The 25,685-nt window shown below is 39.8% G+C and overlaps 1 protein-coding gene across 1 annotated transcript in view; it reads right to left on the reverse strand.

The window, feature by feature from the left end:
• The window catches only part of DTHD1 (death domain containing 1), a 124,712-nt gene that overhangs the window by 66,470 nt on the left and 32,557 nt on the right, over positions 1-25,685 (reverse strand). The window contains exons 2-3 of the mRNA XM_077477662.1: positions 11,461-12,040; positions 6,186-6,516 (exon numbers count right to left, since the gene is read on the reverse strand). Of these exons, the coding sequence (XP_077333788.1) occupies positions 6,186-6,516; positions 11,461-12,040 (911 nt within the window). The remainder of the gene's footprint in view (positions 1-6,185; positions 6,517-11,460; positions 12,041-25,685) is intronic.

A 25,685-nucleotide genomic window follows, 5' to 3' on the forward strand; every position in this document is an offset into this window, starting at 1 on the left:
CCAATAGCTGCCCTAGCGTCGGTTTTGTCTGTCGGACTAGCACACACACGAGCGGATTTCTCAGTAGGAACTGGGTCCGGCAGAGTTCTGTCAGAAAAATTTGAAACATGTTCCATTTCTAAAGTCAGTCAGACTTTTGCAAATCAAAAGTCCGCTGCAGCCCACACACGTTCAAATAGTCTGCCGGAATCATTCCGTCAGACTTTTGATGTTGAAAAGTCTGGTCGTGTGTACGCGGCATAAGCCCTTGTACACACGGTCAGAGACCATTTTGTCGAATAATCCGACTGTGTGTGGTCTGCATCGGACTGTTTCCGTCTGAGTATCCGACGGACCAAGTTTTCTAACTTGTCCGTAAAATTTTCCGACAAAATGCTCCGATCGGACATACTCAGATCATGTGTAGCCTACTCCGACGGACAAAGTGCCACGCATGCTCAGATCAAATTCCTAGACCAAAGCTATTGGCTACTAGCCTGAACGTAATCCCATTGTAACGAAATAACGTCATCACTTTATGTACAATTGGATTTTCCGACAACTTTGTCCGACCGTGTGTATGCAACAATTTCGGACAAAATCCGTCGGACAAAATCCAACGGATTTGGTTGTCAGAATGTCCGACCGTGTGTACAAGGTCTAAGAGTCTCTTAAAACTATCAATACTCCCCGCAGTCACCACCAATTGTGGAAGAGAGTTCCACATCCTTATTGCCCTGACAGTGAAAAAGCCCCTGCACAGTTTAAACCTCTTCTCCCCCAATCTCAATGTGTGGCCCCTTGTCCTCTTAGGCCGCGTACACAAGGGCGGATTGTCTGCCCAACTTAGTCCGCTGAACCGTGTTTCAGCGGACAATCCGCTCGTGTGTGGGCTTCAGCGGACTTTTTCAGCGGACAGTCTGACGGACTAAGTCTTTCGGAATTTCCGTAATTTTGTCCGTCCAAACTTAGTTTCGGCGGACAGTCCGCTCGTGTGTAGGCAAGTTGGACGGACTAAGTATGGCGCATGCTCAGAAAGGATTTACACGCCGAAGGTTGCATTGCAGTGTATTGGACGTCGTATTTCTAGTCCCGTCGTACGTGCTGTACACGTCATAGCGCAAGCTTTCAGCGGACCGTCTGTTCATCGTGTGTGGTCAAGTCTGTTCATTCAAAAGTTGGACGGACTGTCTGTCGGATTGTCTGACGAACTTAGTTGGGCAGACAATCCGCCCGTGTGTACGCAGCCTTAGACTCCTTGAGACTGAATCATTTTTTTCCTATGCTGGGATCACCATTGAGGTATTTGTAAATCTCTATCATATCTCCTCTTAAGCATCTTTTCTCTAGCGAGAATAAATTTAGTGTTTGCAGTCTTTCCTGTAAACACTACATTTATTCTCACTGAAGAAAAATGCACTTGTCACACCCATACTTAAAAAGCCCTCATTGGATCCCACCAATCTTAAAGTGGTTGTATACTCAGTTTTGTGATTTTTTACCTACAGGTAAGCCCATAATAAGGCATACCTGTAGGTAAAATGAATATCTCCTAAACATACACCGTTTAGGAGATATTCACTCTGCATGCAGCCACTGACGTCACCGACACATGCGATCTGAAGGTTTGGCGTATCGTGCAGGAACTTCAGAGCTTCTTGCTAGAACCGAGAGCTGGAGTGACTTCATTGACCTCACAGAGCCAGAGCCTGTAAACCCAGAAGTAACGCCAGGGGAGCATGTCAGCCCCCTCAGCGGTGACCGGGCGCCACTGCGGGGGCTTTGTTCTAAGGTAAATATTTCACAAAGAGCTAGTGTGCGGTGCATACTAGCTCCTTATGCCTTTGTCTTACAGGTTTATTTTTTTTTTTTACCTCCAAACCCCTTGAAAGACTGGTCTACAACTGACTGAGCTACCTCCTCAGTAAGAATAACTTCCTGATCCCCTTCAGTCTGGACTTCACTTTCAACAAATTATTATGATTCACGATTTATATAGCGCCAGCATTTTACACAGTGCTTCACAATGTTGAGGGGGGACAGCACAATTACAGTACAGTTCAATACAGAAGGGACAGGAGGGCCCTATTCATAGAGCTTACATTCTAAAGGGAAGGGGTGGTGGTACAAAAGGTAATAGATGCAGGGAATGATTTGATGGGGGGTGGCTTAGGGATAGTTGTTACGTGGGTGTGGGATAGGCTTCCCTGAATAAGTGAGTTTTCAGGGATCTCCTAAAAGTGGACAGGTTAGGGGCTGATTGGCTATACTGGGGCAGGGAATTACAGAGGACGGGAGAAGCTCTGAAGAAGTCCTGAAGGCAAGCATGAGAGGAGGTAACAAGGGAACTAGGGAGAAAATGATTTACTAATGGGTAAGACCAATGGTCACTACTCTGTACTCATACTCTTAGACCTCTCTGCTGTCTTTAATACAGTTGACCATTCCCTCCTCAAACAAAAACACTCCACTACCTTGGCCTCCATGACTGTACTCTTCCTTGGTTCTCATCCTACCTATCCCACCACACTTTCAGTGTAACTTACAATTCTACCTCCTCTTTCTCTCTTCCTTTTTTTCCATCTGAGTCCCCCTAGGCTTTGTTCTTGGACCTTGGACTTATTGTCGATCTACCCCCTTATCTCTTGGTCAGCTGACAGCCTTCCATGGCTTTCAATACCATTTCTACATGACACCCAAATATATCTCTCTACCCCATAGCTCACTCCATCAGTCTAATCATGCCTCACTAATTTATTGACAGACATATCACTCTGGAGGTCATACCACTTCCTCAAACTCAATCTATCCAAAACCTCTTCCACGTGGTTCTTCTCCTGACTTATTTGTCAAGATTCATGGTATAACTTTCAATCCGTCCCTGCATGCCAGGGTACCAGGTGTAATCCAGGACTCTGAACTTCCCTTTTGGCTCCACATCCAATTACTGTCTAAATATTGGCACCTTAACCTTTGCAACATCTCCGAAATATGCACCCACCTAAACTAACGACACCACAAAGTTTCTAATTCACTCCCTTGTTATCTCTCACCTCAACAACTGCAACTCCCTCATCATTGGCTTACCTTTGAAATTCAAGATACTAACAACTTACAAAGCCATCCACAACTCTGCCCAAGCTCTGCCCAAAATACCAACCAAATTACTTTCTTCATTCCTCACAATACCTCTTGCTCTACAGGTCCCTCTTTGGCTCCTCCAATGCTCGTCTCCAGGACTTCTCCTGAGCCTCTCCCATCCTCTGGGACTCCCTAACCCAATCTGTCTGACTGACTATCTCCTACTGTCAGGGCTTGGCCTTGAATCTGGGACCTCTGCAGTGTCTGGCAATGACTCTTCTCGCTGAGCTACCTGAGATGCTAGATATCACCCCAATCCATTAGACAATCCTGTCTTGTGCCTTCTGCTGAACATTGAACTCTGACTCCAGACTGTGGCACCTACCCTGTCCACTTTTAGGCAACCCTTGAAAGCCCTTTATTTTAGAGAAGCCTATCTTGCCTCCACCTAACAACTTTACTTTAATTTTCTCCTTTAGCTTATCCTCCTAAGTTATTACCTTTTGTATTATGTGACCCTCCATTTTAGATTGTAAGCCCTAACAAGCAGGGTCTTCTGATTCCTCCTGTATTGAATTGTATTGTAACTATACTGTCTTGCATAATTTGGCAAATCACAACGAGAAAGCCTTTTTTGCCCCAGAAAAAGTTATATATGTCTCATTCATCTAATATATGACATAAAGGTATTGTCAAATTATTAGTCCCTTAGCTGAAATGTAAAAATATGGAACATAGCCAGTTAAATATCCATGCTAATTGCCTGTTTCTTTATCCATGTATACAAATGTAAATACAAAGTGCACTACAAAAGTATCTGGACTGACTCTAGGGTATTCTCATCTTATTCAGGCATTTATAATAAACAGCAGCTCTTAAGAGATGTTAGATAAAGTAACAATCCAGACAACATGCAATTATTATGGAGGAGAAAGATAAATGATGTAGAGGAGATAAACAGTAGACGATGAGCACAGTCACACTGCTGTGATTGAATTTTCTAAGTTTGCTGGAGTTTGCAAGAGAGGAACACCTTTTTTTTTTTAAATAAAATTGCTTTGAAGTACTTACAGCAATCATCTCTCCTCATTGCTACTGCAGAATTGGTACCAAAATAAGAACTGCGTACCAGCCTCACTGATTTCATTGGGTATCCTCCAAAACCAATAGTCTGTACACCAGCATACACATGCAACTTGTTTGCTTTACTTACAGTTGTGACTACTTAAAGGCAATTTCTCTATACACTAAACCTTACTTTCCTCTGAGTAATTCTAGCAGTATGTAATGCCTTGCTCAATGCTGCCACCATGTGTGGATAACTTTATTTTACAATGGTATATACCAATACTAACTTTGGACCATTAATTGTGCTAGATTATCTCACAGCAGTGACAAAACATGCTTATTATTTAACAGACCTCCTATAAACAGATAGCGGGCTTCAAACTACCATTAGTTAACACTGTTTATCGGATACACATTGTTCTAACAACCTTGGTAGGATCTGAAGTGTGGCCACTTCTCATCTTCAGCCTGTTCAGCTTTCAGGCTGGGTTCACACTGATAATACACGACTGTCATCCTACTTTGCTCTGCAACATCAGTCCTACATCGGTCCTACATCCTTCCGACTTGAATGAACAGGATACTACTTTGATCCGACTTTGTGATTGTATGACTTGTCCTTTGACCAATCAAAACAATCCCAGTGTAACATAAATTCCTGTTCCTGCTGCTGTCACAAGTTGGATGATTAGGACAAGGATCCTACTTTGATCCAACTTCAATGATATTCAATGGGCTGAAGTAGGACCAAAGTTGGACCAAAGTAGTGCGGGGAGCATATTCAAAGTCGGATCGACTTGTGTCAGACCAGTTAAGACGGCTCTCATAGGGAATGATTTTCATGTGACATGAGCTCCCAATGTCGGAGCGTATGTCATACAAGTATGAACCCAGCCTTAATAAGGTTGGGAACAGATATAGTATGCTTTCCCCTCACGTCACCTAAGCTGGCCATAGATGGGTGATTTTTTTCTTTTCTTTCAGGAGGTTGAATAAAACAAAAAAAATGAAGGATTCTTCTATCCACACAAACAAGATGGGTGGATGAAGAAATTTTTCCTGCCAGGACATTGTATTCTGAGAGTAGGACCCAACACTGTCAGGATACACTCAACAAAAGTTTTCCAGTCTGTCCCTCCAACAGAAGTCATTTAAATGATCAAGTTCTTTTGAGCAAAGACAGCTGCACAGTGATAGAAATTCGGCTGGTACCTGCTAAACTTGCCAAATTTCAATCAGCATTTGGCCAGCTTTAGGGCTGGACTCAGGATCCACCACATTACTTAACGACAGATTTAGGTACATGTCTGATATTATATTTATAATATTTCTAATGTGTCAATTTTTTTTTTTTATTTAAAGCGGTGTTCCAGACTTTTTTTTTTATAAAGTCAGCAACTACAAACACTGTAGCTGCTGACTTTTAATAAGGGCACTTATCTGTCCAGTGAGCCCGCAATGTCGGCCCCCCTAGGCTAATCCATACATCAGATCGGGTGCCGGCGCCGCCATCCAGTGATTTGTGAATGGCCCTGTTGTTTTCTGGGACACACACATGTCCCAGAAGAAAACGGGGAAGCTCGCTGAAGAAGAGGAAGTGACAAAGCAGTGCCGCGGAATAGGAAGAGGCAGATTGGGAAGACTGCCTAGCAACAGGGGTTTCTGGAAAGTAATAAAAAAGTTTTTTTCAAATTAAAACATTTTTTTTTTTGTAGAATTTGAATGTAATTTTATATTTTTTTGTGGACCTCTGCTTTAAGCCCACCTAGAAAATTGTTGGGGGTAGGTGATGGAGTGTGCCTGGGGTTCAGCTTTAACTCTACAGCATCTAACAATAATCTATGATAAATGGGTCATTGCACTTTCCACTCCATTCTGATAAGCATGCTAGGAGCTCATTCTAGAAATGATTAAACTACATGAGGAAATAAATTGCTTTGGTGGGATTTGTTTTGAATCTTTTCCTTTAAAGCCCCCAACAAATAGTTATATATTAACAATCACAAAAAAATTGTATTACAAGCAAAGAAGTAAAATGGATACAAAATTGTACTAACCTTGTGATTCCCATGATAACCATCTAAAGAGTTTGGTGTCAAATAACTCGCTTGAAGCTTTTCATCAATTGTTTTAACCATCACGTCCTTATAACTTCCTCTATAATGACTGTTGAATGGAATTGAAATACTTATGGGAAATGGGATTTTAAGATCAGCTTCTTGACTTGAAATGTTCAAAACACTGCTGACCAATTCTTCTCCATCTGACACCACTAATGAGCTAATTTCATCAATAAATCTACATTTTAGGCTCTGTAGGACAAAAGAAGGAGCCTTAATGAAGCAGGCCAACTGTTCTTCATCCTCACCTTCGACTTCTACTGTGTATCTGTAAAAAATAACATAGTCAAATTGGAAACTTTATTTCTATGTTATTAGATTAATTTGACAACCTATTTTTATATCTTTTTTTGTTTTAAATAAAAGTGTAAGCTATTAGGTTTAAAGTGCACACATGACAAACGTATTTAAAGAGATTAAAAAAAGAATCTCCAACATTTTATACAATCTTCAATAAGTTAATGTAATTTCAAAAGTAATTGCCAATCTTTTCAAATCAGCAACTTTCTTTAAAAAAAAACCTATGGTTCCCACAAAAAAACTCCTTGCTCATACATCTCATATAATAGGGTGACAACACTCTGGTCCTTCCAAGTGCTCTCAAACATTGCCACCCAGCCTTATAAACATCCAATGTAAAAAATAAATGGCTATGCAGGAGCTGACCTTAAAGGCATGTTTTACCATTGTCATCACCAGAGCAATTATTGTAATTGTTACTGGAGCAAAAACTAGTAGGTATCATGTGGCTGAGGAGGCTAAAGGAGATCAACAACAACAACAAGATAAAACAAATGCCGAAAAAGCTGATAAGATGATTTACTTCTTTAAATAGAAATAAGATGCCAACTGAAAGAGCACCTTTTTACAGTTAGTCCAATCATGTAAAATCAAACTTTCTTTAAAATTTTGATGACAAGCTTAAAGTAGAGAATTTTTAAATAAATCAAGACTGCCATTACTGAAGCAAAAAAAAAGTAAAGAGTCCCGCATTTAGGGAAAGGTATAATAACAAAATACAATAACAAAATACATATATAAAACCTTACTCTGGAATCTTGATATTATAACATCTCTAAAAAACATGATCATGGGTTACACAACTTATATCTTCTTTTATTCAGCAAATAATATTTTTCTAATATTAAACACCCCTTTTTATGTCCTGTATTGATGAAAGGACTGGCTAGTAGAACCACAGAACATGGAAGGGGGGCTGAGACATTAAACATTATAAAGCAAAATATTTAATGAATTTGCACCTACTTTATCTTATTATACATGTGCGTTTTGGCTCAATTTTTTTATTGTCCCTTCAAGGGACAGGTTAAGCTTTAAGTGTTTTTGTTTTCAGGGTGCATCAAATGTTTAGTGCTAATTTTAGGGGATGGTTTGGTTATAAATCTTCAGGCAGTGAAGGGTTAAGCATTGAGTGGTGCTTTAGTGGCATTCATTATTAGTACAACACTGGACACCTTCAGTATTCACACAAGTTCTTAATGCCGGGTGCCTTGTACTTAAAACTACCAGTGCTAAGCTAAAAACAAAATATCAGAACATTGATGCGTTACTAAAAGCATTGAAAGTGCAACGTACTTTTACTGTGTACTGTAAAAAGGCATAGCTTTCTTAAGACATACTATATTCTTTAAAGCATGCAACATGATATGCTACAAGTGGAAGCTCGGCATAAATCTCTTTAAATGGAGGAGATGGCCATTTCATCTCACTTCCTTTAACTATGACAGCAGGACATGAAACAACAGTTATCAATGGGATAAGAAGACACAGACAGCAATTAAAGCCTGACAGCATTTCTAACTCTTTTGCTAACAAAAGGCTTTCTCATTTTGCTGACAAAAGTGTTTTGTCCTTTTTTCCATGGAAGAGATTTTCCATCACTTCCTGTCCAGACAGGAAGTGTGACTGGAAGTGTGAGGAACTTTCCCCAATGCAGATTGCAATAAAAAAATCTAAGGGAAATGTTCTCCACTCCAATTGTCCTAAAAATGTCTGGGGTTTAGCTTTAAAGAGTAATTCCACTTTTGTTGAGAAAAAAACAATCCACTCTGGGAAATCAATGTGCATTGCAGGGATTTTAACAAACTTTGTTGCAGATTCCTACCTTTTGTTGCTCTGAAGAAATAGCTGTATATATATATATATATATATATATATATATATATATATATATATATATATATATATATATATATATATATATATATTAATGTGTAATGTGAATCTGAATGAAAGCGACTTTCATTATCGATCAACTAATAATGAGGAAAATTGCAGGGTCTGAATCCCTTTAGACATGATTAAAGTTCACATATCATAACTTGTTACCTGTTACACTCATATCCAGGGTTTAACATGTAAAATGTTACTAAATGAGCAGCCCCCCCGAGCCTCCATTTTGACAGGGAATGTTCTCCCAACACCCACTGTCACAATTTAAAAAAAAAATGTGGCTCCATCCACCCAACCACGTTATTCAGTTCTGTGAATGAGGGAACTACAATGTCACAATCCAAATCCTACCTGTACCAACCGCAGGGGTCCTCGCACTAACAGCATGTCAGTCCTTGCCAACTCTTGTTGGTGACCTGTGTCTTGTGACAACCCCGTGTGAGGATGGTGTGGCCTCTTTCACATGTCTGATGGCATACTCATTTCAAAATGCAGCACTGAACTGCTTCCTGTTATAGATAGCAATTGCATCACTTCCAGCACATTTCCTGTTTGACCACTATATATCTCCAGAGAGAGAGTGCTCAGTTGTTTTAGAGCTGTCCACAGTGTATACCTGTTGCTAGACATGTGATTATGTTAACTGACCTTTGCTACGTTTATTGACTCTGATCCTTTGCTGCCTGCCTTGACCTTATTCTACGTTTCACTTTGATTATGCACTTTCCCTTTTTGTACCACGTTTTTGGAAACTGTGCTGGATTCACCTCCTTAGTATCCTTAGCCAAGGTGTGTGCCCCTGCTATTGGGCTCCCTGTATCTAAACACTGACATACAACTACCATCATCCATTGCGGCTGATGGCTTTTAGTTTTCAATGAACTACCAGGGCACTGATGATGAAAGCTCTAGGTAGTTCATTGATTCTTGTTCTTCAGTAACTGTCTGCCTGTACAAGGTACAAGCAGAAAACTACACTGACAGTCTGCAGGAGTCTTACACTGCACCCGTGATCTGCTGATCATGGGTGCAATGCTTTAAAGGCTCCTAAAAAAAAAGACAATAAATGAACATTTTTTACCTGCAAAAAGATGTGCATTTTTTTTTTTTTTAAAGGTGAACTTAGTCTTTCATCTTTTGTGAGTAACTCACCAAAAGGAAATTTCTGTTGTAAGGATGTCTAAAATATGACTTGTATTTTAGTGCAGGCTTCTGGGAAATCAGTGAGCCAATCAAACAAGCAGGAAATTAATCTCTGGGTGCTGTTCTGTATACCAACTGTGCACAGAACACCTTCATGTTGCTAGAGACTTGGCTGTCTGGGACTCTCCCTCCTCATTGGCTGAGGCACACAGGAAGGCACCATTGGGTCCTGCTGCGGTCAATCAAGTGAGCCAATGAGGAGAGAGAGGTGGGGACGAACCGTGGCTCTGTGTCTGAATGGACAATTGGCAGGGGGGAGGGGACAGGAGTGCCAAAGAGGGAGGGAAGAGGAGGATCTGGGCTGCTCTGTGCAAAACCACCATACAGAGCAGGTAAGTATGACATGTTTTTTATTTAAAAAAGAAAAAAAAGAGACTTTGGTATCACTTTAATGACAGAGGTCAGTGGAGGACCCAGAAATTGACAATACCAGAAGTGTTGTCTTCCCTTCAGACTCCAAAAGTATATTTCCAGCATCATAGTAGAGTTTGGAGACACCAGTAAAGGTAAGTATGTTTTGTCTTCTCTTACGGGTATGCTTTATTTTAAACAATTTATATAGCGATAGAGTCACTTTTACACCTAAATGTAATTTTAAAAGTCATTCTCAATCTTTGTAAATCTGCAGCTTTTGCATATACCCTGCATATATCCTGGGGATCTTGCCAATAAAGGTCTTTGGTCAGACAATTTCTGTTTTAGAGTGACAAAACTGTCCCTGACTCTCAATTTTACTCTGTTCCTGACTCTCAATTTTACTACTACATTTTCACCCCATCACACAAACTTCTGAAGGAAACTTCAAGTGGCTGTTTCAACACACATTACCGAGGCAAGATTAGAAAACCCACCCTGAGAAATGCTAATCACTCATCGCGCATTGCTGGAGTGTATGCATGTAGACAAAAGGTAACAGCAAAGGAACTGAAGAAGATCTATATTATTGAGATGCGTCATAGGAGTAAAAGTGTCAAAACACTAGAAAGCAGTATTATATTTTTTATTTTAGGGGCAGCTGTTTATTGCACACAAGCTAATTACACAAAAAATTATTTCCTCGAATGTGCCAACATATGAGGAATGGCTCTTACAGGTTAATGACATTGCAGGTTTGTCGAAATAGGGGTCAATAAAAAAGTTCAATAAAATATGGGATTTGTGGTTGGCCATGCTCGGGATGACTCCTTTTATAATAGCAATAGATGGAACTCCAGGGGTGGATGGTTCTTTTTCAAATTATAGAAAATGTGGGGAAGGATAAGTAAAAGAGGGTGGATTAAGGGAAAGTAAATAAAAGGTAGGAGGAGGAAAAGGAAGAGAAAGGGAAAGGGAAGAGAGAGGTGGAAAAAAAAAAGAAATGGAGAGGGAGAGAAAGGGACAAAAGGTAGAAAAAGAGAAAGGAAGAGTAGAGGGATACGTTTAAGATATAAATGGATTGTATAGATAGGCGTACCTATAGATATACAGTATACCTGTATGACTGTTGGTCTTATTGCAGGGGGATTTCTTCCCATGGATGGATATAGGATGAGTTAGATAAAACCGGGGAAGAGAAGAAGGGGGGAAAGGGATGAGTTATTTACATGAATAATAGTGTTGATGTAATTAAGAGAAATATATGTGGTGTATATGTGTTGGACCCTTGGTTTGTTTACTGTTTTTTTTTGGTATTTAGTTGATTTTTTCCAAAGGTAAACTAAAATTGGTGCTAATAAAAATGTTGAATTAAAAAAAAAAAAAAAATATATATATATATATATATATATATATGTATATGTATATATATATATTAACTATTGAACATAAATTTACTTACTCTTTGTAGGTCCAGTTTCCAGAGTCTGCTAGGTATTCTGGTGAGATGTTTACAGTTGTCTCATTTAAAGTGATCTCAGTAGCAGATATATCCATTAGCTTTTCTTTTTTACCTCTATACTCTTGCAGGTAATCCGTTTTGTCATTTAATTCTTGGTTTCTGGCCATATGTTCATCCACTCTATAGGTTTGTTCCTCATCTAATGAGGTATTGTTATTCCTTTCCATCTGCTCCAGTGTTTGGTTGGTTTCTTCCTCACTATCAGTTTTATAACACTGATCATTTGTATCACTTATAACTGTGTTGTCAGTTTCACCCATTTGGGCATTTAAAAGTGATTCTTTATTCTCAGATAAATTCACTTTTAGTTCAGGAGATTCAGTGGTACGCGTAACCTCTTTATTGTTAATAGGTCCCTCAGTTTCATCGCTTGTGAGCTTGTCTGTCAGATTGCTGTTCTCATCCTCACGCACAGTGTCTTTATTTCGAGTAGTGAGATTTAATTTCTCTTTGGCTTGGTCAAGGTCTTTTGCTGCATTCTTAAGTATTTGGCTGACTTCACAAATATATTTGATGGGTTCTGCAATTACAAAACATAAACTTTTGTTTTGGTAAGAAACACAATGATCAAATCTATATCTTAAATGAGTAATTAATAAAATAATTGAAAAAAATATAAACTATATATACTCATAGAATGGTCATCCATGTTATTCAGTCATTGTCTCTTTAAATGGCTTGGAGTTCCAATTTCTTTTGGAAGTCCTTGTCCATCATTTCTTTAACATATTTAAGTTAGACTAGTTACTAAATCTGTCCAGGCAAGGGTTGAACGATTCCTGCTTTAGACGATCTTCTGTAAATAGCCCTGTCAGCACTACCTGGCTCTTCAACAGTCAATTTTTAAATTTACATTCACCAAAAAATCTGGTTGGAAATCTCCTGGCTGAACAACACTGGCAGCCAATCCAATGCAATCACTATTTGGGTATTTTGAGAGGTGCATGTACCAGCTGCCAGAATACAATAGGCAGTATGGCAGATTTGTCCCTATATACTTTTTAACACAGATTGTGGAGTGAAATGATTTTTCCAAGGGCTGAACGAGAGAAATCTTAAAGTTTATGGTCAGCCTAAGATCAACAAATGTTACACATACACATGCGAAGTAAAGGTTTGAAAATTTCCAGAAACAGATATAGCATACTGTTCTCCCTGAACTGTATGCATGTTCTTTATAGTATAAAGCAGTGATGGCGAACCCATAGCACACGTGCCACTGCCGACACGCCATTTCTGTGGGCACGCCATGAAATGAAAAAAGCACACAGTGAAAAACCTAATCGTTCACAATGCACCGCAAACTACATCTCCCACAGTTCTGTAGACTAGCGCTGACATGTCCGAGTGGGCATGACAAAGAATAAGTGCGCACTCTAATCCAATCATAGAAGCTGTCTCATCCACACCGCACCCACCATCAAACAATTCAGCAGTGACGTGCTGGACATGACTGGGAGAGCATGCGGCTGGGATCAGAGGAGACTTGCGGGCGGGTATGAGCTGCCGGAGAGACTGGAGACAGGTAAGATCAATGTGGAGTGGACATGTACAGTACAGTTACAGATTTGACTAAATTTTGCACAATAAAGGTGTTAATTTGGTGAGTGCATGTGTCAGGTAGGTGAGTGTAATGGTCAGGTAGGTGAATGCATATGTCAGGTAGGTGAGTGCATGCGTCAGGTAGGGGAGTGAGTGTAATGGTCAGGTAGGTGAATGCACATGTCAGGTAGGTTTATACATATGTCAGATAGGTGAATGCATGTGTCAGGTAGGCGAGTTTAATGGTCAGGTAGGTGAATGCATGTGTCAGGTAGGTGAGCATAATGGACAGGTAGGTGAGTGTAATGGTCAGGTAGATGAATTCATGTGTCACGTAGATGAATTCATGTGTCAGGTAGGTGAGTATAATGGTCAGGTAGGTGAGTGCATGTGTCAGGTGGGTGAGCGCATGTGTCAGGTAGGTGAGTGCATGTGTCAGGTAGGTGAGTGTAATGGTCAGGTAGGTGAGTGCAATGGTCAGGTAGGTGGGTGTAATGGTCAGGTAGGTGAGTGCAATGGTTAGGTAGGTGAGTGTAATGAAAAGGTAGGTGAGTGCAATGGTCAGGTAGGTCAGTGCATGTTGCACAGTGCATTCTGAGCGAATCTGGCAGAATCTTAATTTTTTGGTCTCTTAGGGCTCATTCAGAGGGATGATCAGTCCCATCCTCTGTACAGAGATGCTGGCAGGTTTAATTCTGTGTTGGCACTTTGAAAGAAATAAGTTGGTTTTGTTTCGCAATTTGGGCACTCGGGCTCAAAAGGATCGCCATCACTGGTATAGAGTATGGAGCTTTGTTTGTTACAAGATCTATGTTTGCCTCAAGCATGTCTGAATCCATTTACTGTAGACTGATAAACTACATCTACTGGAAGTATTTTCTAAGCATCACCTACTCTTTTGATAAAATAATACTTTCATGTCAAATCATGTTCCATGTTACAAACATCTCCAGGGATATCAAACTTGTTTCAAACGTTTGTGTCATCAGCAAAGATACATACTTCACTCACCAAATCTTTAGTTATATCACTTACAAACAGGGCCTAGTATGGAGCCTTTTGGTACACCACTAGTCTCTGTTCCAAATGAACCACACTTTGACATCTATTCTTTAGCCAACTGCATAGCCACCGAACCACCCAAGGGTTACATCCTAGTTTGTACAACTTTATGAGTTTACTATGTGGAAGTACAGTATAACAAATGTTTTTCTGAAATACAAATGTCCACAGCATCCCCTTGGTCCAAAACAATAGTGGTATAGACAAAAGCTTAGAGGGGTTATAAACCCTTGTGTCTACTCACCTCAATGCATCCTATGCATTGAGGTGAAAAAACACCTGGCAGTGACCAGCCCCTCATTTTACTTACCTGAGCCCTGGAATTTCCCATGGTGGAGATGCCTTTTGCCCTACAATTTTTTTTTTACAATAGTAAAAGGGTCTATTAAGAGAGCTGACACTCATATACTGGGGAATGCACTCCCCCCAACACTATGATTTCAAAACTTGATAGCAAGCCGGTTAGTATCTCTACAAGGGCCATCTATTTTTCTGCATTGATCTGGATCTTAAAGAGGGTCCTGAAAATTGGAACTGCTGAAATTTTCTGTGAGTTACTAAGCGCTATACCATTTTAGGAATGGTATATAAATTGCGCTCCCGTGCAATGTTGTACCCAAACAAAATTGATGTCCCTTTTCCCCACAAATAGATCTTTCTTTTGGTCGTAATTGATCACCTCTGTGGTTTTTATTTTTTGCGCTATATACAAAACAAAAGAGTGACAATTTTGAAAAAAACACAATATTTTGTACTTTTTGCTATAATAAATATCCCAAAAAAAAGCAAATTTCTTCATAAGTTTAGGGCGATATGTATTCTTCTACATATTTTGGTAAAAAAAAAAATCTGCAGTAAACGTATATTGATTGGTTTGTGCAAAAGTTGCCATTTTTATTTTATTTTTTTACTATTGGTGATCTGCAATTTTTATCAGGACTGCAACCTTGCGATGGACACATCAGACACTTTTGAAATTTTTTGGGACAAGTAACATTTATACAGCGATCTGAGCTAAAAATAGCTACTGATTACTGTATAAATATCACTGGCAGGGAAGGGGGTAACACTAGGGGGCGATCAAGGGGTTAACTGTGTTCCCTGTGTGTGTTTATAACTGTGGGGGGGATGTGGCTGACTAGAGGAGGAGACAGATCATGTGTTCCTACTTACTAGGGACACACGATCTGTCTCCTCTCCCCTGACAGAACCGGGATGTGTGTGTGTGCTTTCACACACACGTCCCGGTTCTTGCTCTGTCATAAGTGATCGCAGGTGCCCGGTAGTCATTGCATCCACTGGGTACACGCACTGGCTGCAGGCATGCATGTGTGTCTGCTACAGCGTTGTAAAGAGCCGACATACAGCTATGACGGCTCGCGCAGCTTTGCCAACCAGCTGGTCGGGAAGGGGTTAACTATCTGACAATAGTCCTAAGGTATAACTAAATAGGGGTGAATTTTGCTATTTTTTCTTGGCCTTTGAGATGATGATGATGAGATGATGAGACATAACTGCCACTCCCTTATTCAATGGCTGTATATTCAATTTACGTTTTGTACAGAATAAATCAGCATTGCTCATAGCTCCATGTCTCTTTATCAACAGAACCTCTACTATGCGCATGAGAAAGACTGGTCCAACAGGAGGTTGTGAATGACATAAATTTTGATCCTGGTAAGATCTTTCAACAAACATCTGTGGCTTTCAGTTAGTATCACCCCTGGCCTAATTTATAGAAAAATAGAAAAAAAAGGTGTTTGAACTTATAGGTCTTTTGACAATAATACAGTAAACTTATTTGCATTTCTTCCTCATGCATTGATTTTGCCCAATGTTGACCTTTAGCATTCTGTTCAATTTTGATCTAATTAGTTACTTAAAACTACAATGAGATATCTAAGAGCAGTTTTAAAAAAAGGTATTCCACTCTTCTAAGCCCACGTACACACGGAGATTTTGCCAACCAAATCCGTCGGATTTTGCCCGTCGGATTTAGTCCGACGGATTGTGTCCGAAACTGTTGCATACACACGGTCGGGCCAAGTTGGCGAAAAATCCAATCTTTCAGAACGTGATGACGTAATTTCGTTACGATGGGACTACATTCAGGCTAGTAGCCAATAGCTTTGATGTAGGAATTTGATCTGAGCATGCGTGGCACTTGGTCCGATGAAAATGCTCTACACATGATCGGATTAGGTCCGTCCGGCCCAGTTGGTGGTGAAATATTTCTAACATGTTGGAAAATTGGGTCGGACGGAGATTCGGACGGAATCAGTCCGATGCATACCACACACAGTCGGATTATCTGATGACACGGTCCGATAAGACTCATTCCGACAGATTCTCCGACCGTGTGTACAAGGGCTAAGAATGTTGTGATTTTGTTAATTATTAGTAACATTGTTAATTGATGACATTCCATGTTTTTTTTATAGATATTTAGTGTGCTGAGATATCAAACTGGAAACCATTCCACGCAGAAGGCCAGATAAGTGAAAACAGTACAGTGTATAGATCTATTCTGTATAGCCAATCCAACAAAACAAGCAATGTTGGTGTCCTAAAATAGTATAAAGGGTTACAGAACAAATATGCTGAATAACATCTAACATTAGCAGCACTCAAATTCAAATTTTTATATAGTTTATGAATTGATTACATAACCACACAATGCAGTTACATAAAAAAAAAACACAGATAAATGTTCATCCATATATGCGGTATATATCCTTATTGTTTGACCGTCACCACACCTCGTGCGTTATAACCCCATGGTAGTGAACTCACTGGATAAACATATAGGTAAATGCCCATATAATCATCCATTCATGGAGCAGCAAAGTCGGTATTTCCATCTACATGTCACTCAGATGGATCTCCCACACGACGGCCTGCCGGGGTCGAGCTGACCGCTGATCGACAGACTGGATGGCTGCGTAGTCATGCTCTTTTTGTGTTTCACTATCTAATTTTTCAAGCTTTCTTTTAATCTCACCATTGAAATTGACAGCCTGTTGTGTATCCTTGATTGGATAAAGTTTGCTCTGTAAATCTTTTTTTTCCAATAGTGAAATTTTCTGCCTTTTTCGTTTAAGTATAAGTTCCTGCAATATAAGACCTACACCTTTAAAGAAATCGCACCATTCTATCATTGATGCCTCATCATTCAGGCCATCTTGGGGATTTACTTCCCATCTTAGGCTACGCATGATGAATTTTTCTTTTAAATAGTGGTCAAAGGTGCAGATATCCCACCAAGTGTGGACCTTGAATTTCAATTTGAGCACTGCTAATGTTGGATTTTATTCAGAATATCTGTTCTGCTTGTTAATTTATTATAGTAGCTGCTAGAATAATATATTTCCTCAAATTTTTGACCGTAAGCGCTGGGAGTGGGTTGGTTTTCTTATTTCGGTATACTTACTTTTCCACAAATTTTCTTTGAATATAAAGGGTTAGTTGACCATCCTAGAAGATATTAAAGTTGCATCCAAAAGGGCTCTCCTGCAATAGTGGGTTTTTTGTGGAGGAGCAAAGACCGAGCAGAAAGTGTTTTTCAAGTTTGTGAAAGAGCATATCCACCATTTGTTAGATCCCTCAGTCTAGGGTCACACTACTGCAATGATATGTACTGCAAATTTGATACATTTTTTTGTCCTGTGTGAGGTCCGAATTTGCATTGCGTTTTGAGGTGGACAGATGCGAATTTACCACGATTTTACCGCAAATTTACTGCAAATTTCAGGAGGCAGACAGTGAACAATTCGCAGAGATGTGAACTGTGTGCTGCAAATTTACTGCAAGTTCAATTGAAGACTATGAAGATAAAATCTGCACTGCTCCATAGGAATTCGCACTTGCAATCAACACGCACAGGACCCTTTTTTTTCTCGCACCAAATTCGCAACGCATAGATGTGAACCAAAGCCATGGAATACTATGCTTTTTACATGACCAGTGAATCTGTATGTTCCTAAACACATCAAACCTGCTGTAAATTCGCATCAGTATGAACCCAAGCTGAGAGACATTATTGGTGAGATGATCGGGGTATTTAATATACCATCTTTGTAGCACTTATAGCACTTTATATGAAGATTTGGGATAGTTATTCCGTTCAGAGCACTTTATTTTGAAGTTTACATAATCCAGCACAAACGAGGAATGCACTTCATATGCACATTAGGCACTTTATTGATGAATTGATTTGCACACATATATGCATTGGAGCACTTTATATGGATATCATGGTATGATAGATCACTGTGAGTCTATGTAAAGTATAGATACAGTGTTATCTTGTTATATATATTTTTGACCACAGTATTGATTTTAGCACACTAACATTTAATCATTTATATTGCTTATTGAGGGATCATTTTTGGTGCAGCTTTTTTCAGTACATTTAGTCGTTTGTTTGGGTCAAAATTAATTCCATCTGTATCAGCGCTTGAGTACTTTATATTAAATTTTATTGGTGAGATGAGAATTCTCTGCTAGAGTTCCTGTGCCTGCAAGCCTGCTGTGGCCATTACGAGGGTCCCACTCTCTGTTATATTTTTATGTATGACATTATAAAAATACATGACGTGTTGACAAATGCACAGGTGACACGTGTATTGCAGATTTGCAGAAGAATTGTGAGGTACAATTCAGGTACACAAAGCAATAAATATCACAATAGAGACAATGTGTTCTTTACAAATGGTATGCAGCAGTAAGACAAGAACATTTGTTTATTTAATAAAATATAGCTATAAAGGTCACACATGGAGAAGAACATGAAAGGCAGCAGGAGGCCTCTAATACTCAAACTAGCAATTACAGTGTTGATATTTGACATTTCTGTTGTTTCATAATTATATATATGCATAGGAGTATGCGATTCAAGATATACAGTGCTGTGTTTTCTATGCACTTTGCAGGTATCAGTATTAGTGTTAAAGGTTAAGGCCTTTTCTGTAAGCATGAGAACAGATAGTGTCTGATGCTTGGCATTCTCTCCGGTAAATTCACAAGCACATCATAAACAATTTTCAGACTGAAATTTATAAAAAAAAAAGTGGCAGTTTTACTGCCAAATAGCAAAGGCTGCAACCACGCAAAAGTCTGACAGACTTTAGAAATGGAACATAGTTACATAGTTACATAGTTAGTAAGGTTGAATAAAGACACCAGTCCATCCAGTTCAACCTGAGTGAGTGTCTACAATTGTCCCTATCCCTGTACATTGCACACTCACATCGGTCCCTACCCTCAAGGAGTTCACAATCCAAGGCCCCCATTCATATACTAGGGCCAATTTGGGGCAGAAGCCAATTAACCTACCTGCATGTCTTTGGAGTGTGGGAGGAAACCGGAGTACCCGGAGGAAACCCACGCAGGCACAGGGAGAACATGCAAACTCCAGGCAGGTAGTGTCGTGGTTGGGATTCAAACCAGTGACCCTTTTTACTGCTAGGTGAGAGTGCTAACCACTACACCACTGTGCCGCCCAACATGTTTCAAATTTTTCCGACAGAACTCTGCCGGACCCAGAAATCCGCTCATTTGTGTGCTAGTCTGACGGACTAAAACCGACGCTAGGGCAGCTATTGGCTACTGGCTATGAACTTCCTTATTCTAGTCCAGTTATACGTCATCACGTTCAAATCCGTCGGACTTTGGTGTGATTGTGTGTGGCCAAGTCCGTTCATTCAGAAAGTCCGTCAGAACTCCGTCAGAACTCCGTCAGAACTCCGTCGAAAGTCTGCCGGACTTAAGTCCTGTCGTGTGTACGCGGCATTAGTCTCACCTGTAAGCAGAAAATGCAGAATGCTAGTTGGATGCATATATAAAATGACTGGTTTTGTTTAGTCCATGTGAAAATTAACATTAGTTTATCTGGAAAGATTTTCAGGGTTTGGCGTTCAGGATAAATCCATGTATCACTTTTTTTTAGCTTCTAGGGATACCTTTAATAAAAATCTTGCTATCTATGGTGACTTTTATTTCCTTTCAGTCGAGGATGCCATTTACTTCCCATTCTAGTGTTAGAGGAAGATAGTTCACCAAATGGTCTATCATGTATTTGGTGATGAGAGCTTTATTATAGGGACAGGCTAAAAGGTGTGGTTTGCAGCAGGATGTCCCTGTAGACTGTAAATGTATTCCAGACTATGATAAATAAATTAAAGCGGAGGGCCACCCTGAAAAAAAATATATAAAAAATTACAAAAAAATAAAAAAAAAAAATGAAAAAAATTATTATTTTTTACTTACCAGAAATGCCTGTTGCTAGGCACATAATCCTAATCTTCCTCTTCCTCCTCCGCGGAGATCTTCTGTCTTCTCTCCTCGTCGCGTTGTCTTCTGGGTAATGGGTCGCGCTGTGTTCTGGGAACTGTGTGTTCCAGAACACAGCGCGTCCCATTCACAAAGCGCTGCGCGACTCGCACATGCGCAGTAGGAAACGGGCAGTGAAGCCGTAAGGCTCCACTGCCTGTTTCCCTTAGAAGGAATGGCGGCACCGGGACCCGGGAGCCGAGGGACGGGTCGGCCTCGGGCGGCCGACATCGCGGGCGCCCCTGACAGGTAAGTGTGCTTATTAAGTCAGCAGCTGCAGTGTTTGCAGCTGCTGACTTTTAATTATTATTTTTTTTTTTTAACGGCCCTCTTTAAGAATGTCAATCCTGGTCTTAGTTTTATAGTACTGAGTCAATTGAGTAAGAGTAGAGTGCTTAAAATAATCCAATCCGTAATCTGAAATGATGTCCATAATAATGTTTAATAACCCCTGGTCCATCTGACATGATCAATAGCAGGCCTAAGAATATCCCACCAGGGAACTCTCTTAGTCCCTGTAGTCTTTCCTAATGCTGGTCTTCAGACATCACATTTAGGACTCTGTACTACACTTTGGCCACTCCTGGTCCATGGACTGTGATCTCTGTTTTTAGAAACTATGCCTTACTGTACCTTAAATACATCTTTTCATAACTAATATTGTATATTGCAAAACTTTGTTACATACCTCCCAACTTTCTGAGATGGGAATGAGGGACACCTATCAGCAAAAGTAGGACATAAGACACACCTAGAAGACACCTTGTCACACCCCCTTAAAGGAGAATTGTACAAAAAAACAAGATTGAGTAAACTCACAAGTGTTTTTTTTTTACCACTACTATTCCTTCATATTGGCTTTTGAAATTTACAAATGCAGCAATTTAGAAATCAGATGAAAGGTTTAGTGCTGAAAAACACTTTGCTAGAAAAAAAAGTGCATTTTATATACATCTATATACAGTAGATCACACCAAAATGAGGGACAAATGAGGAGGAATGAGGGACAGAGGGACATTGCTCCAAATCAGGGACATTTGGAAGCTATGTTGTTATTTTTGCAAAACTTAAAAATGATCTAATTTCCAGCAGCCACTTCTCTCACCCTTCTTTCTATCTCGCCACACAAAACATAAAACAACAGTCTGTTCCTTTGCATTAAGATTTTCATATGGAAGAGCTCATTTATTTCACACCATTGTGAACAGCAGGAAGGCTTTGTTTTGCGTCGGATGCTAAGGATGATGACAAGGTCTGCCCATGGTGCAACAGATGCATATGAACCTGCAAACAAGAGTAGATTATGTTGAAGCAGACACCATTATCGGTTAGTCTTCAGCAAAGCAGTGTGATCTATTTTGAACTCTGACTCATGTAAATTTGTTCAGTCAGCTCTATACATAAGTGTAAAAAGTGGACTCAATATGCTATTCTTTCACTTTATCACCAGCAACAATTCCAAATATACTTAAAGACTCTGTGAAGTATAAACTGAACATAAACAGGGCCGGATCTAGCCTGTCTGATGTGGGGGTGCAGTAAAAAGTGTTAGGGGAGCAGAGGATGGGTGGTAGGGCAGTGTACAGTGACTGAGCAGGGCATGGGATAGGTTCACCAGTTTGTAGGGCAGTGTAAATGGGCTATTAGTTTGTAGGACAGTGTGTCAGGAGGGCAGAGAACAGTGGGTAAGTAGTAGACGTGTGTGTTTAATTTTATTCAGATTTGTTTTTGGATCAAAATTTGATTTTTGGAGATTCGGATGTATCCAAATTTCCTAATGGACATAGTAAAGAATTTTATCAAATCTCAAAAAAAAATGTATAGCGAAATTATCAAATGCATTTGTTTCATTCATAGAGTGCCTATATGCTGAATCTCAAATTCATTTGTTATACTCATTTGTTATATCCGCTAACAATTTCTTTCATATTAGTTGAAATTCGATATTTATGTGTATATATATATTCGTGATAATGATTCGTAGTTTGGAAAGTCGTTTTTTTATTGAATCTATTAACACACACAGTGAAAATATCTCTTCTCCTCTGCTCAAATACAATACACCCTTCTCACTCAGTTCTCAGGAATGCATTTTGCCAGTAATCCAACCTCCAGCACAAAATTAATCAGCTGGTTGGACTGTAAGATTTACCTTGAGTTGACCTTTTTTTCATTAAATCTTTAACAAATTACTGAATTATGTCAAATTCATTAGTTATATTTGCTATAATTTCTTTTGTATTCGTTGAAATTTCGTTATTTTTTTATTCGGACATTCGGATGCATCTGAATGTCTGAAAGATGCAAAATGTGGCCGAATTTTGATTCATTACAAACCTATTGAGGTTCATTATAAACCTATTGCACATGTCTAGGATTCTCCACTGATAGCAGAATGTAAACAAAAAGATTTGTGAGCATTAAAATGAAACAAAAAAAAACAGTGTGGGGGTCCCTCCCCCAATCCATGCCAGGACCTTTGGGCCTGGTTTTTCCAGTAGGGGCATGGAGCACCATGCCAACATTTAAAAAAAGGCATGGTTACCCCCAAAAACCATACCAGACCCCTATATGAGTATGCAGCCCTGCAAGCCAGAAACAAATCCGAACCAGGTCACATGCCCTCAACATGGAGACATGGGGTGTGCTCTAGGGGAGGGGGATCCCCCTGAAGGCATGCCTGCCCCAGTGGCTGTGGGGTTTGGGGGAATGACTTATCGGAATCTGGAAGCCTCCTTTAACAAGGGGGGCCCCAGATCTCAGTACCCCTACTCATTTGCCAAAAAAAATGTCAAATGTAAATAAAAACACAAAGACAGCCTTTGACAAATCCTTTATTAGCCGCTTCAAAGCACACAAAAAAACTACTTGATATACTACCTGTACACTTAAACTGTAAGATTGGTCTTTACGTGGGAAATGGTAATACAGAAACAACAGCAGGGGTGCTCTACACCCACGCACCAAACCCCCTATGACTTAAAACTTCACTTTTATTCATTACTCTCAAAGACTCATAATGTAGAAAATGAAAGGAAGTCATAAGGATGCCAGGTGTATGATCCTATAGGGCAATGACAATTAGTGAAAAAATACTGCAGACTGATCTTTTGGGGGTTTGCAGCATTTCCCCATGCAGCCACTTGTCTTCTTAGCCAACAAGGGGTGCTGCAGGGGGGGCCCTTGCCCCCCACCCCCCTTGGGTCACCCACGTACCCTCAGCTCCCGGAGGGAACCCTGCTGTGATATTGTTTTCACAGCATAGGATCCAGCTGTTATTTTTCCTGGCCTTTAACATGGGGTCTGGTTATTAACCCTTACATGTACACATAACCCAACTGTGGATGTCTCCTGATGAAATGGGTGTTGTCCCGTGAAATGCATTGAGACTACAACTTCCGCAAATCAATAATTAATTATTAACCACATTGGCATCTTTAATGTACGTTGGTTAATCTGATTTTTATTATGATATAATCTATGTTGAATTGTATTTGTCTTTTGAGTAAAAATTGAAATATATTTTTGTACTTTTTTGCATACTCAAGGTATTACTTTATTCAGCACCACTCATAAAAGTCCCATAGGGAAATTGTATTTTGGTTGTTCTTTCCATTTACAATCAGATTTTTCCAAGCCTGTGGACTTTACCTTACACATTATACATTACACATCAAATGTGTTTGCAAAATCCAAGGATACTACATTATAAGCCATTCCTTTGTCTAAGGTTTTAGTTACCTCCTCATAAAAAAAGGTTTGTCTGACAACTTCTGTCTTTCATAACCCAATGCTGTGTTTTGCCTAAAATATTTATTTTTTCCAGCAAGAACTCATCTATGTGGTCTTTTATTTAACACTCTATCTTCCTGACTATAGAAGTTAAACTAATGCCACGTACACACGATCAAATTGTCCAGCGGAATTGGTCCGGCAAACAATCCAGCAAACAATCCGCCGGACTTTATAAGAACGGACTTGGCCACACATGGACTCTCCAAAAGTCCGGCGATTTCTAACGTGATGACGTGCAGCACATACAATGGGATTAGAAAAAGGAAGTTCAATAGCCAGTAGCCAATAGCCGCCGTCTCGTACTTGCTTCAGAGCATGCGTCATTCTTAGTCAAATTTTGAGTCAAAACTACTTTCTATGTCCGCTGGAGCCCACACACGATCGAATTGTCTGGCGTTCATCGATCATGTGTACATGGCATAACAGGTCTATAGTTACTTGGTAAAGACTTTGATCTCTTTTTTAATATACGGTAGGCACCACATTGGCCTTACGGTAATCCAGTGGTACCATTCCAGTCATTAAAGAGTCCCTAAAAATTAGAGACAGTGGCTTTGAAATGACAGAGCTTAATTCTTTTAGGTTCCGTGGGTGTATGCCATATGGTCCAGGCGGTTTATTCACCTTTATGCGGGCTAAATATTTCTGGACCATATCAATTTTGAGTCATGGTGGATCATTTGGGGCTGTGTCAATACCATCCTCATTATGGACATGAGCTCCCCTGTGCTCCTTTATATACACAGAGCTAGTCACCCACTCTAGGTTATTTTATGAAGAGCCAACATGCTCAGACCTGACATTTTTACTATTAACATATATTTGAAGAATGTTTGGGGGTTTGTCCTACTCTGTTTTGCAATCTGTAGTTCATTTTGAATGTTTGCGACTTTGATTTCCTTTTTACATACATATTCTATTATATTCTTTGTAACATTTAAACATTGATAGTGTTCCTTAATTTTTATATATTTTTAAAGCTCTTTTCTTATTATCTATAGCTTTTTTTAATGTTGGCCATGAGCCACATAGGTTTTATTTTTAGCCTTTTAAACATATTGCCCATGGGATTATTTTTTGCAGTGTATTCACATACTGTCTTTTTGAAGAATTTCCATTTATGTTCTGTGTTCATCGATGGCAATATTCCCACCCAGTCTAAATTTTAGAGAGCAGCCCTCATCCTTGTCAAATTGGCTCTCTTAAAGCGGTTGTATAGTCTATTTTTAAACTTATACCTACAGGTAAGCCTATAATAAGGTTTACCTGTAGCTAAAAAAACGTACGGTTTAGGAGATATTCCCCATGCAATGAGCCGCTGACTGCATGCGCACAAGGGATTCTGGGCTGAAAGACCGGCAGATGCCGGACCTTGTCGGCAAGAAGTCTCCCGAACGCATGCGCGGGAGTGATGACATCGCGGCTCCAGCCACCCA

Source organism: Lithobates pipiens, unplaced genomic scaffold, assembly GCF_037356315.1.
Source record: "Lithobates pipiens isolate NorthernLeopardFrog02 unplaced genomic scaffold, aLitPip1_a1.2 Scaffold_13, whole genome shotgun sequence".
NCBI lineage: Eukaryota > Metazoa > Chordata > Amphibia > Anura > Ranidae > Lithobates > Lithobates pipiens.